The following is a 12,888-nucleotide window of genomic DNA, read 5'->3' on the forward strand; positions in this document are numbered from 1 at the left end:
TAAGACTTCTGATGAAGTCTAGTCTCATGGGTTTGCTATGTTGTGTTAGCAACTGCTACCCTGAAAACAAATTGCCTCTAGACATTTTTTATTCATTTTCCCAGAAGCTACGCGTAACCAGACCTTCTAAAAGAAAGTTGGTGTCCAGTGGCATCACTGATAGGCAGATTATCTCACTTGGAGTGATGTTATGTGTGGTGTCACTTGGAATGAGCAAACTGATGGTATCCTCGGGGTGAAGAGTGAATGCTGACGGAAGGAGCAGATCATTAAAAGGTCCAAGATATCTTTAGGTCTTCTGCTGTGGTACATTAGTCTTATCTTTGAGTGACAAAGAATACAGGTCATGTTTGGAGGCAGTTTGTGATGATGGTGTTTATATGGCAGCAAACTGTATGAGCTTTCTCCTGAGTAGTACTGCAGCAAGGAGGTCTGAGGAAGGAGTCCGGGGGGCAGAGCTGATGCCGTCTACTCTTCTGTCAAGGATGACATCTGGTGCCAAAGACCAGGAGTGGCCTTGTACATAATGTGCGTGTTTGTCCTCCAGTCACTGTGAAGGAACTGGGGAGAAGAAATGCGTCAGAAGCTGCTATAACTGACAAAAAATTTGCATGTAGGGAGAGGTGGTGATTTGAAGTAAAGATACTGGAGTCCCCAAATTGTGGTATATATTGTGTGAGGTCAGAGACAATAGCACATTAGAAGTTCGATTTGTTAAGATGCATGGGAAACATAGGGTTAAGAGTTATCTGACCACACAAAAATACAGTAATAATAATAAAAAATAAATGGTCTCAGGTGAGCTCTCCAGGTGTGTGCAGTGCAGGACTATCTTGAGGTGTATCTCTAGGCAAGCAGCAGAATTAATTTCAGGAACTGGTTGCAAATGAACTGATAGGTGGAGAGACAGCCCAAATAGCTCTTTGTTGTGTTGTCAGTCTGTTGAGGTCCATGGCCCATAAAATATGTGAATAAGGATAGGTGGGAAGAAAGTGGCAGAAGTACAAAGAATTTAATAGGCCTTATCTACCAGGCCTAGAATTAACTATAACTATTCAGAAAGGAAATACAAGGAATCATCTTTCTTGAGGAGGATGGGTAGTCTTACTGAGGCTGCTTATTGTAGCAAATATATAGAATATAGAATTGTATATCAGATTTTTAATTTATTGGAAGAAAAAGCCCCAAATACCCATGCCAAAATCACATTCTTTTGCTGAATATTCAGGCAGTTTTTGTTGGAGGACCGAAAGACAGTTTGAGCTAAGATATCCTTTGCAGAAGAAATTTTATTTTTACTACTGGCTTGAATTAAGAGAGGATTGCATGAGAGCAGGATACTGTATAATGTAATTTGAGCACCCAAATTTCCTACTGTGAGTTTATCAGAATGTGATAAATAACTCACTCTTTAAAATGGTATGATATGCCTATAATTGCTGTTTATACTACTAATGTATTGTAATCCTCTTTTATAGCCTGCTGCAGTCAAAAGCATTCTGGCTAATAGATTTAGGCTTATTTTCCTCCTAGCAAGGAAGAAAGGTTACTAGGAAGGGTCTACTCCCCCTCTTTCTCATTTCAGTACCAATTAGAGTAGGTTTGAGGAGCTGCATGAGTATCAGAGTGCTCTGTCTCTGGAATGTTGCCAGTGTAAGAAATGAAGATTTATTGTTTCCGTCCCTAAAGCGATATGAAGAGTCCTGGTTATGTTCAGTCTGTTCTGACACTTCATTTTGTGTTAGCTGTACAGAACAGTATAAAAGCTATACATGTGCCGCAACAAAAAGACATTATTTATAAATTATGCTTTATGAACCTGTAATAGCTGAATTTAGTGTTACTTTAGCAAAGTGGTTTAGCCTTAGCAATTAATATTGCCTAATACACCTAACTATTTCTTCCACGAGAAGTACTTCACAGCCTTTGTACTTCACAGTACTTTGATGGATGTGCATTGTAGTTCTCAGGAACTTCACTGGACAAGCAATGCTAACTTATGCTTGTCTGGACAAGCCAGAAAGAATTTAGTAATCCACAATCCAAGACATAAAAGTTATAGTTTGAAAAATAGTAGTTTGATGAACTTTTTGCTTTTTTTAATGTTATGCTTTACAGCTTCAGAAGCTTCTTACTATGGACCCTACAAAGAGAATTACCTCAGAGCAGGCTTTGCAGGACCCCTACTTTCAAGAGGATCCTCTGCCTACATCAGAGTATGTATTCCCTTGTCTGTGCACATCTTCTTTCTGCTGTATGCTCATCCCTGAAATTACATGACATCTGAAACATTCAGATATCTGTCTGTGTCCACGAGAAGTAGTAGCTCAGACATGCTCAGCAGAAACTACACTAATAGTCTGTATCTATTGGCACCAGAACTAAATGGTCATGAAAAATAACCCAGTACCACACTAGTGGTGTAATTCTGAGCATATTACCAAAGCTAGAGGGACAATATTATTGCAGTATTTAGAGAATTAATCTATTCCCTCTTCTGTTCTGCCTTATGCAGCCTCATAGAGCCCTGTCTTCCATTGCCTGGTTTGATTGTGCCCCTCCCTAAGATTAGGACAGTTCTCTGACCTACAGCCCTTTCCTATGCCCTCTTGCACAGGGTAACAGTATGAGAAGAGTGAAGAGAAAAATGACTGCCTAAAATGCCACAAATCCCTTGTTCAAAAGGCTTGAGAGTACAGAATTTCTCTCTCTGTATTTTATTGTCGCGAAAAGTTCAAATTATATATTCATTTCCAACTGGCAGACTTACAGTTTCTCTTCCCAGTGTTTAGAAGCATGGTGGTGCATAGCATTATGTTCTGTGGGAACTGGATGCAGGGAGACTTCCACCTTTGCTTTCATTGTTTCCTCAGCCAGCAGGCAACACTAAAAGGAGGGAGCAGTCACTGGAGTGCAAAAGGAATCTAGTTGAGACTAGTTGGGCATTTTTAAATTTCTTTTTCTTGTTTACACACTTTTAAAAATCGTGTCACGTTGATTGTATTCTGAACATTGATGCAGAAATCTAAGAAATTGATACTGAGCAAGATCTACCAGTAATTTTCTGTTTAACCTTTATCTGATGCTATCCTAGGTAGAGCTATAGCTCCTCATGGATTACAGGATAACATTGTGATAAAGTGTCTGCCATAAGCATTAAGGAATGTTCCAAATTCCATTGGCGAGTGGAACTTGAAAACTATCTTTTTTTCCCTCAGCAAGACCTGGGAAACTTATTGAAAGTAACTATGCAGTTGTGATTGGCAAATATATTTAAGCCTGCTGTAAGCCAAGGCAGGCTCATAAGACACTAATACTCTTTGGATCAGGCCCTTTATTCAGTGAGCCATGCATGTTCTAACTGGGTGTTGTGGAACCTCTGGCACTGTGTTTGTTCATTTTATCATCTGGATCAACAAGTGGTCGTTCTGGCATTCAGGCATGTTCAACCATGCCATGATTTCTAAATGACAGCCTAGTGCCAACAGCAAAGAGATCTGACGTTATGATCAGCACCTATCTTGAGTGCTCACACTGCCACTCACTTTTGGAAACAGAACATATGAAATACAAGAAATTAAGTTACGTTATATGCACTTGTTTTTAACATGGTGTTAAGTAAATGTATGCCATATGTATATATTTGTGGAGTGTTTACTGTTTACTGTGTTTCAGTGTGTTTGCTGGCTGTCAGATTCCATATCCTAAAAGAGAATTCCTCAATGAAGATGAACCTGAAGAGAAAGGGGATAAGGTATAATAAAATCCTTTTTTCTTTAAAAAACCCCCACTTTTAAATATGCAATAAGAAAGCATCATGGTGCTACCAAATGAAAACTAATGAAACACGAAGAGTTAACAAAAAATATTTTTCTGAGGTAATGCTCAGCTCTCTTAAAACTGCTTCTCAGAAATATGAAAAGTATCAGATGACTTTGGGGTGTCTCAGGTGGTATTACCAGTGTGGTTTGCCCTGACCTGTGAGGAAATGAGCTTTATGGGCTGTTGTGTCAGCAACAGCCTGCTTTCAGCTGCTGTCATTCCAAGAGGACCTTGCTGCTTCCTCCAGCATTGCATGATGAAAATACATTGTGAGCACATGAAGAGAATGGCATTTTCATTGTATGACTGGCATACATCCAGCCATTTGAATGGAGATGGCTGTTGGGGTCTCAAATAAATAGTGGCAGCCTGCTTCTGGCACTACATCAGAACATTTCATCCATCTGCACACAGTTTCCTGATCATGTTTTAAGGGCTTTCAAACACAGGAGTAGTAAGGACTGTGAACTGTTCAAGTAGTGACAATCTGCTCTGAGTATTCTTTTTCTCATAGCCCCATAGACATGGGCGAGAACTTGTTTGTGTGCATAGTAAACTTTGGTGTGTTTGCAACATAATCTGATCTGCTTGGTGTGTGTAGCTCAGCTGTGCTACATGACCACAGGGATTATCCCATCATGCTGTAAAGGCTGGACAGTAGTGCTATGGTGTAAAAAACAGCTTGTTATTTTCACTTAACAGTGTACAGTGAGGCACCAACAGTAATAGCTAACAAAATGTGAAGAGAACAGTCTTGAACTGTAATTATCCGAGGACTATGTGAGAAGGACTGTTATCTTTTGGAGAAACCGTTGGACTACGTGCATCTTCTGTTTTCGTTTTTCTGCATAATGTGACAAACAAGCTGAGTTTAAAAATACATTTCAGAGAGCAAGTTTTGTGTTCAGAACTGATATTGCAGTTCTTCTGTACTGAGAGCAAGTGGTAACATCCATGATTGTTGTGTCCAGATAGTTTTTTCAAAAAGAGGAAACAGACCCTTAAACAAAAATAAAATGAAAGTCATAATAGTGATTTGATTGTAATGTAGTTACGAGTTCTGCTTCAGCTCTCACAGCTTCACAAACAAGAAGAAACCTTATGAATTAAGATTACTCTGGTTTTTTACTTTCAAGTCAGTGTACTTAAAAGTAAATACCTTTTTCCTGGGAATGCTTTGGGGGGTGATGTCAATGGCATATTTATATTCAAAACAGCCAATATATAAATGGTCTTTCAGATTGTTGATGACGGTCACGTATTTATGCACACTCCAAATTAAACTTTTTTCAGACCGGTTGAGTAATATAAGTCACACATTACTCATTGAATGTGTTCCCACAGTGTAGACAATGTGGAGGTAAAGGATATTCTGGAAGTTAAATGTGTACCATGTTTTGTTGCTTTATGATGTTATTGTAAATGAAGTTTGTTTTTTTTTTTATATACTGCTTTGTTTTTGCTTTGTTTTAAAACCATAAACATCTGTATAGTCCTTTGGAAACCGGGAGAAGTTCTCTGTGTTTGTTTATTTGGAACTTGAATCTGAATTGAATAACATTTAACATAAGCATCCATTCTTCAAAATGCATAATCATTAGTCAGCAAAGCTAAAATGAGGGTTTGTAGCACAAAGGGAAACTATTCTCTTCTCATTCAAATTCTGTTAGGCAAGTTTCTGCTGGGTTTTTTCTTAGGTAGAACCAAAATTTGATTTTGGTAATTTGTGCCTGAGAGGTAACAGGTGTCAATATGTTGTTAACTGTAGGCCTTTTATAAGTTTATTCGTTTAGGAACCACCATGAACCAGACTGACCCGAGGACAGTGTCTTTGCTGGTGTAAGCCATTTTTGTGCAGTAATGTGGTGCAACTAGACCTCAGCTGTAGTCTGACAGAGCAGGTCCACAGAAGAGCAAGCTCAGGCTAATCAAGTAAATTTTGTGCCAAAATCCAAAGCGCAAAACTTGGGACCTCAACAAACTCTTGTCTTTAATTATGAGTGTTCCTGCAGTATTTGTTTACACATAAAATTGCAACTTTTCAGCTCACACAGTAGCAGCAACCTCACATTGCATCCAAACACCCCTATGAAAACACAACTTAGGCAATTCTAGCACAAATACTGCCTTAGTTATTGGTTTTTCTGTAAGTGAAGCTCAAATCATTATGAAAAGATTAATTGCTTCTTAATAGATTTTTTACAAGCTAGTTTGATTAACTTTTTAAATTATTGAAGTCTAAATTTCACAGGATACAGAATCTGACTGAGATGGGATTTGAGGACTGCAGGCAGGAGGATACATTATTAGTTTTGCTGAATGTGAAATGGAATTGAAAGCCATCTTGAAGTCCTTGAAGATGCAAGGCTTCTTTGTAATCTTAATGAATACATCATTGCAAATTTCATCTGAATGTATCTTGGGAGACCATTGTGATGAATGGCTTAGATACAGATCTTTTGTGTTCTTTATCTGAGGTAATTAAGTGCATCTTGATGATTGGGGCATCAAGAATTTTCTCCTAGTGGCAACTGGTTGTCATGATTTCTGGGAAACTAATAAAGTCAGGGTTTTATAAAAGACTACCATGCTTGAATTTTTATATAAGCAGATATTCTAGGAAAAAAATACTATCCTGGAATGTTCCCTACAGTATACTGGGGGAAGGGTAATAAGGCTTTTCAGTTCAAGCCATGTCAGTTGTAGGTTTTTTCTATGATAACCAATTGAAAAATCTCACATTTGGAGAGAAATTGCTGTTCTTTGCAATTTTCTTATGTGCTTTAGTGCTCTGATGGAGGAGCCATCCCTGGTGCTCAAAAGCAGGTGAATGGGTGGTCTTTCCCAGAACTGTCTAACCATGGAGGGCAGAGTTGCTCTTTCTGACCTTCCTTCCACTTCCCTAATACTCTTTTAAGTCTGTATCCCTCTGAAACCAGAAGCGTACAATATCTTTTGCTCTTGTGTTCTCCTTCTTAACCTTGTTTCTCCCTTTTGTGGCGCTTTTTTCTGCCTCTCTTCCTACTAGGTCCCAGTGTCATCTTAATTATCTGGCTTCCCTCCCTTTGCTAGTCTTCTCCTGCCCTTACCAAATTCTTCTCCAGCTGTTTCCTCCTCTTTTGTCTTCAACTACTTATCTCTGGTTAATTTTCACTTTTATGCTATTTTAGTAAGATTTTCTGACCCTATGCCTGGTGCACCATGCTGGACCCTATTTCCACTATAGCACTCTTTGCAAGGTGCTTAAAAGCACAGTAATGAAACCTGTTTCTGGTTTTGCACAGAATTTTCTTGCAAACTAGAAGAAATTATATAATTTCTCTGGTCTCAATTTGCTTACCTTTCTGGCAGTAATGCTTCTTCGAGTTATTATGATGTGAAAGTTTGAAAAATGGTTTTGATTCTGAGTGAACAAGGCTGTTGAAGCTCTTAGAATAATTTGCTGTGGTTCACCATGTCTGCCGCTGAGCACTAGAGAAATTTTGGGAGTTTTGATTTAGTTTGTTAGATGATTACTGCTTTATAAATGGTTCCTTCTGTCCTCTGAGCACTTGGCTAGCTGTAGGAGGCACTAGACTGTCTTTCCAGTTTAAGTCCAACTCTCTTCATTAAAGAAGAAAACCAGTCACAAATGGGATACCCCCCACAAGGTGTGCAAGAGTGTACTGAGAACAAACTTCTCCCAGCAGTTGGCCTTGCTGTATTTTCTCCTGGAGCAGACAGGCCTGGGTTGGCAACTCTGCGAAGTTCACAAACCCAGCTTAGAGCAAGTGACCATGTTGTCTCTCTTCTTCCTTTAGAATCAACAGCAGCAGAATCAGCATCAGCAGCAGACAGCACCTCAGCAGCAGCCGCAGGCAGCAGCGCAGCAGCCGCAGCCGCAGCAGCAGAACAGCACCCAGACCAACGGGACGGCCGGAGGCGCTGGCGCGGGCGGAGGGGGTGCGGGCGCGGGGCTCCAGCACAGCCAGGACTCCGGCCTCAACCAGGTGCCTCCCAACAAGAAACCACGCATAGGGCCTTCAGGCGCTAACTCAGGCGGGCCTGTCATGCCTTCAGATTATCAGGTACCTTTTGAAATTTTGCTACTTCTGATGCTGCAAGACCAAAACATCGTTTTTCCCCCTTGCCCACTGCAAGAACACATCATGTTTTAATGAATTTTTCAAGTAACCTGAGCAGGCATGCTGCGATATATTATATTAAAATGTTGGGTTTAAGTTAAAAGGTTTTGTTCTGTGATTAGTCATTTTCAATACAATACCACTTTGAGTTGTATCTGCTGCACCCTGCTTTCCATTTCAGGAAAACACTTTAATATTTGCTTAACTTCATGTTTGAGAGTAATCTTACTGAAGCCAGTGGATGTAAATGCTGCATTGCATCAAGTTCAGGATGAACTTGAGTCTTGGCAATATTAAATCCTGTGTGAAGAGCAGATCTGAGAAGATCCCGAGAAGCAGAAGTAAAGTTAGAGCTAAGCTCTCCCATTTCATTCCTGTGTCATTTTACCTCATATTATCACATGTACGAAGTGGTTCTGTAGTTTATTCTGGTATCTTTCTAAGTCTACTTCTAATGTTAAAGGAAAAATGCATGCTAACACAGGAATGTTGTTTTGGTTCATCTGTATGACTCATGCTGAAGTAGAATGCAAAGACATGCATTGTTTCTAATGGGACCAAAATTGAATAGATTTCAGGTCTTCTAGTACAGTAGCATTCATAAGTAAAAGCAGTATCACTGAATTATTTTTGGGTTTGCATATTCGTCTTTGCTTACTAGAATTATATTTTCCACTGAAGAAGTGGCTTACACTAAGTATAGAAGGCATTGAACTTAACAGGATCTTCAGTACTTTTGAGTTTATGCTTACTGGAACAGTAATGAGTTGAAAGCAGAATAAGAAAAAGGTAGATATTAAAGGTAGATTTTAAATGATGTTAGGGACTCTGCTGCTAGCCTCAGAGAATCCCACCTTGGAGAACAGTCTTTTCAGGCTGCTTTAAACTTAAAGTAAGTAGCTTTCAAAGCACCAAGCTCTGGAGTTGCCTTGACTTAGCCCTCCAGACCTTCTCCACAGACAATTGATTTCTCAGTGCCAGACATTTTTCTCCCATTTCTGTTTGACTCTTTTAATTACAAATGATCATGAAGGCATTGAGGGCAATTTAAGGGTAAAGACAACTAGGTTTCTTTTTTGAAAAGTTCCAGACAGGCTTGAGGCCTGGACAGATCACTGCAGCTGTCTGAATACACAGTATTTATGGCTGGTCTGTTTTGGTCTGTACTTTGAGGACTGGTGTGCTGCGTTTGATGATATCCATTATAGAATTCTTATCCAGCTCTCTGAATTGTTGGCAAACTTCCCCCTTACAAGTTGCTAAGAGTCTAAATATTTTTTTTCCAGATAGATTTTTTTTTTTTACCCTCTATGATGCTTTCTATCTAAACTTGAACAGCAAAGGCATCAAAATCATGATCTGTATGTTTCCTTTACATCGCTCACTAAATTGTATGGTCTGATTATCCATTTTTATATTCGTGTTTGGCTTTCTGCCCTTAAATTCTAGCTGACTGTCTTCTGTTCCAGAAAGGAATGTTTGCAATTTGTCCAAGTTTGACTTTGTTAAAAACAAATTCTCTTATGTGGAACAAAAATAAGCATGGGCAAGTTAATGCATTCTTGTAGTCTTATGGCATTAATTTTACTCCAGCATATCTTATTCAGGAGTAGGAAGAAGATTCCCTTTGCTTTGAGTTTCATTTAGCTTGTGATCTGAAGTCTCCATTGAAGTTTTCTTGTAGTTCACCAACCTCAGTATATGTTGCTTCCACAAATGACAGTGCAAATTACTTGTTGAATTTTACGGAGCATTCCTTTTGTGACCCTGGGTGTTTTGCTTAGCAGGGTGAGCTGATGCTTTTCATCCAGAATAAGCTCCTATAAAATCATACCATTTATAAAAAATCTTTTTTTTTTTTCCCAGTAGAAATTGAAAAAACTTTCGGAATTTAGAGAAAAATTTCAGGTTTTAGACACTCTGTTAACAACCTAACTAAATAAGCCAAGAATAATCTGGTTATTAACAACATATGTGCTGCTGGGACACGTCTCTTCCAAAACTGGAGTGCTGAGCTGTTGCCTCCAAAACTGACCCTTACAAACAAGTGAAGTTACTTGGTACAACCATTAGTTATACTGGTATTATATTGATATACACAGGTCTCCAGTATGGGACTGTTACCTCTCTCTCTCACTGTAGCCTCACTGTGCTTCACCTTGAAAGCAACCTTCATATTCCTATGTTAGAACACAGAAAAAGTTATGTGATGTTTTTAGGATTTAGTATGTTTTACAGTTTATGTAAAATTGAAATTATAAAGCCATGTACAGAAACAAAGGGCAGAACTGTTTTAGACTGCCTGAACTTTAGGATCCTGCTCTTTCATCATCCAGCTGAAAAGTTGTTAGGAGGCTTTCACAGCTTTCCTAGTTGGGGTCCAGTGGTTAGATGAGACCACTGACTGCCTTCACCAAGCAGATTCTTGGTCTGTGGAGGATGTGGTGTTCTTACAGACTGAGTGTCTCCATGGGATTTCTGTTGAGAACTCAGACTTCTCCAGGGCCTTTCTGGAACTCATAATGCTGATATTTAATCTCAGTGTTACGCTCTTTACACTTTTCCTAGATGATTGCTGTTGGCCACAGGCCTGTTGATGACCCTTGGACATAGCCAAGTAGAACCACCAACTAGACAGTGAACAAAACTCTATTGAATGACTGCCTGAACCCTTGCTTAACTTGGCTGGAAACAAAACTGTTTGCTGACTGCAAATTTGGGGGGGGAGGTTGTAGACTCTCCTTTCATGTGGATTGGGGTGGGGTTTATCTTGCTGGAGAGTCTCCTGTCCACTGAGCAGTACTTCTCATGCCAAGTGATTTTGCAACTTGCATTATTGGGCAGCTCACTATTAATTCTGGACAGGGAATGGATGTGATAATGAAAGAGCAAATTCATCAGGCTGGAGGTTGCAAACAGTCCATGAATTTTTCTTGCTGAGGTTGAGATCCACTGAGCTGACATCCCAAACTGTGGAGGGGAAGAGAAAAACATTTAGGAAAATGAACGTTAGGTTATTGTACATACCCATGCCCAGCTTTAAGCAGTTGTCCTCATCTCCAGTAGATAAGGCAGCAGGTTGAAAGACTCACCTAAAATGATATTATTTTTTCTTAGTGGACAATTTTTCATTTAGATAAATTGAGTAACTCTAAGGTCATGGTTGTCTTTTTCTCAGAAAAGAATAAAATGTTTCTCTATAACATTTAGTATTACGGATCCTGAGAAGGGTATTTATGGCCTTAGCAGTTTGATTTTGCATTAATAGCAATTACAATAATGACAGAAATAATTATATGAAACAGATGAATTTTGAAAGGGAGTCTGCTCTTGTGTCTTGTGTATTTTTCCTTCAGAAAATGGGTGTGTACCTGTTGTACTTCTAGGTGTCTACCAATACCTTGTGTATTTTGTGTGCTGTGTTAGGGCTGATTGCAGATCAGAGTGATTACTTGTTTTATGGGACCCTAAATAGTAGCACTCTTTAGTCAGCTTCTCCAACAATTATGTTTTAATGACCTTGAGAAGGGTTCAAAGCTTCCTGAGCTGGTAGTCCTAACAGCCTGGTTTTCATTCCCTTGATCTCTTTCTTTTTTTTTCCTGCAGCACTCCAGCTCACGCCTGAGTTACCAAAGCAACATTCAGGGATCTTCTCAGTCCCAGAGTACAATGGGCTATTCCACATCATCTCAGCAGAGCTCTCAGTATCACCAATCTCATCAGTCTCACAGGTACTGAGAGGCCTGACAGGCTGCACTCAGAAAGGAATGGACTAAAAGCCAGAAGACTCCAGCAATATGAAGTTCATAATGATGAGAAGACCAAAAATACAAACTATAACGCAGAATTAAAGTTCATGATGACAAAAGGAAAACTTCACTCACTGAAGACTTCCCCCACCCCATCCCTTTATTGCCATAAAGGAGATTCTTGTGAAGTTTTCCTTCCTCCCTGCCCTTGCATGTGCTCCATTGTGGTTACTCTAATGAACCCTTCTGATCTGAACCCAGCACTTAATTTCTTTAACCTTTGGAATTTTGAAGGATTCCTGGTGCACCTTCCTTATGCTGTAGTGATTGCCATAAATCTGTCTTTTCAATCTCTTTAATGGGATTTTAAAGTTTGAAAATCTTGAACTCCCAGGCTTTCAAGCTTGTATATAGTTAGTTTTATACTAGGCAAACCAGTTTAGCTATACAGGTATATTGCACCTTTTTAAAGCACTATGTTATTTTCACAGGATATTACTGTTTTGCTCATGGATGTCAAGAACAGCAAAATTTTACTGTTCCAGAGTATTTTACTATTCTGTTTTTATTAGTCTAGTTTTCAGGCAAAGTTAAAAATAAAAAATTTAAAAAATTAATAAAATGAAAAAAGGAAAGAAGAAAAAAAACCACCCAAGTCTCTGCAGCGACAAATATGCTTCATGCTACTGGACTGAACGCCAAACAGAAGATTGCTGATATTTCTTAACTCATTCACATTGAATTCTTGAAATCACAGTGATCATGCTCTGACTAGTTTTAAATTAAGTGTTATTTCAAATGAAACCAGGACAGTCACATAAAAAGGAGATGCTTTCAGGATCTGTTGGAACAGAAGAATGGAATGTCTTCCCAGGCTGGACACCAAAATAGTCAGGAAAATGTATTTACTGCCCTTGAGTCTCAGTAGGAATGTGGATGATGCGCTTGTTTTTCTCTTAAGCAGCTGATTAATGTATGTGAGAGTTCTATAAATTTAGCTTTCTTTCGCATTCCTGAGTCAGTTCTCGAAATTTAAAGGTGACAGAAATACTAAGACTTGCTAAAACAAATGCATTTAATCATTTTACGTTAGAATTAATAATTAAGAGAAATTATTGTGCAGTTTGAAAAGCATGTTGAAAACTTCCTTTTTCATGTTTATAGTGCATATTCTATGTCCCTCACATTGCTGT

The 12,888-nt window shown here is 39.0% G+C and overlaps 1 protein-coding gene across 1 annotated transcript in view; it reads left to right on the forward strand.

The window, feature by feature from the left end:
• The window catches only part of CDK19 (cyclin dependent kinase 19), a 104,536-nt gene extending 92,238 nt beyond the window's left edge, over positions 1-12,298 (forward strand). Inside the window, exons 10-13 of the mRNA XM_029962745.1 lie at positions 2,119-2,216; positions 3,676-3,754; positions 7,623-7,889; positions 11,553-12,298. Of these exons, the coding sequence (XP_029818605.1) occupies positions 2,119-2,216; positions 3,676-3,754; positions 7,623-7,889; positions 11,553-11,684 (576 nt within the window). The 3' untranslated portion in view covers positions 11,685-12,298. The remainder of the gene's footprint in view (positions 1-2,118; positions 2,217-3,675; positions 3,755-7,622; positions 7,890-11,552) is intronic.
• Positions 12,299-12,888: the final 590 nt, after the last annotated feature.

Source organism: Manacus vitellinus, unplaced genomic scaffold (genome assembly GCF_001715985.3).
Source record: "Manacus vitellinus isolate BGI_N305 unplaced genomic scaffold, ASM171598v3 scaffold_4_pilon, whole genome shotgun sequence".
In the NCBI taxonomy this organism is placed as follows: domain Eukaryota; kingdom Metazoa; phylum Chordata; class Aves; order Passeriformes; family Pipridae; genus Manacus; species Manacus vitellinus.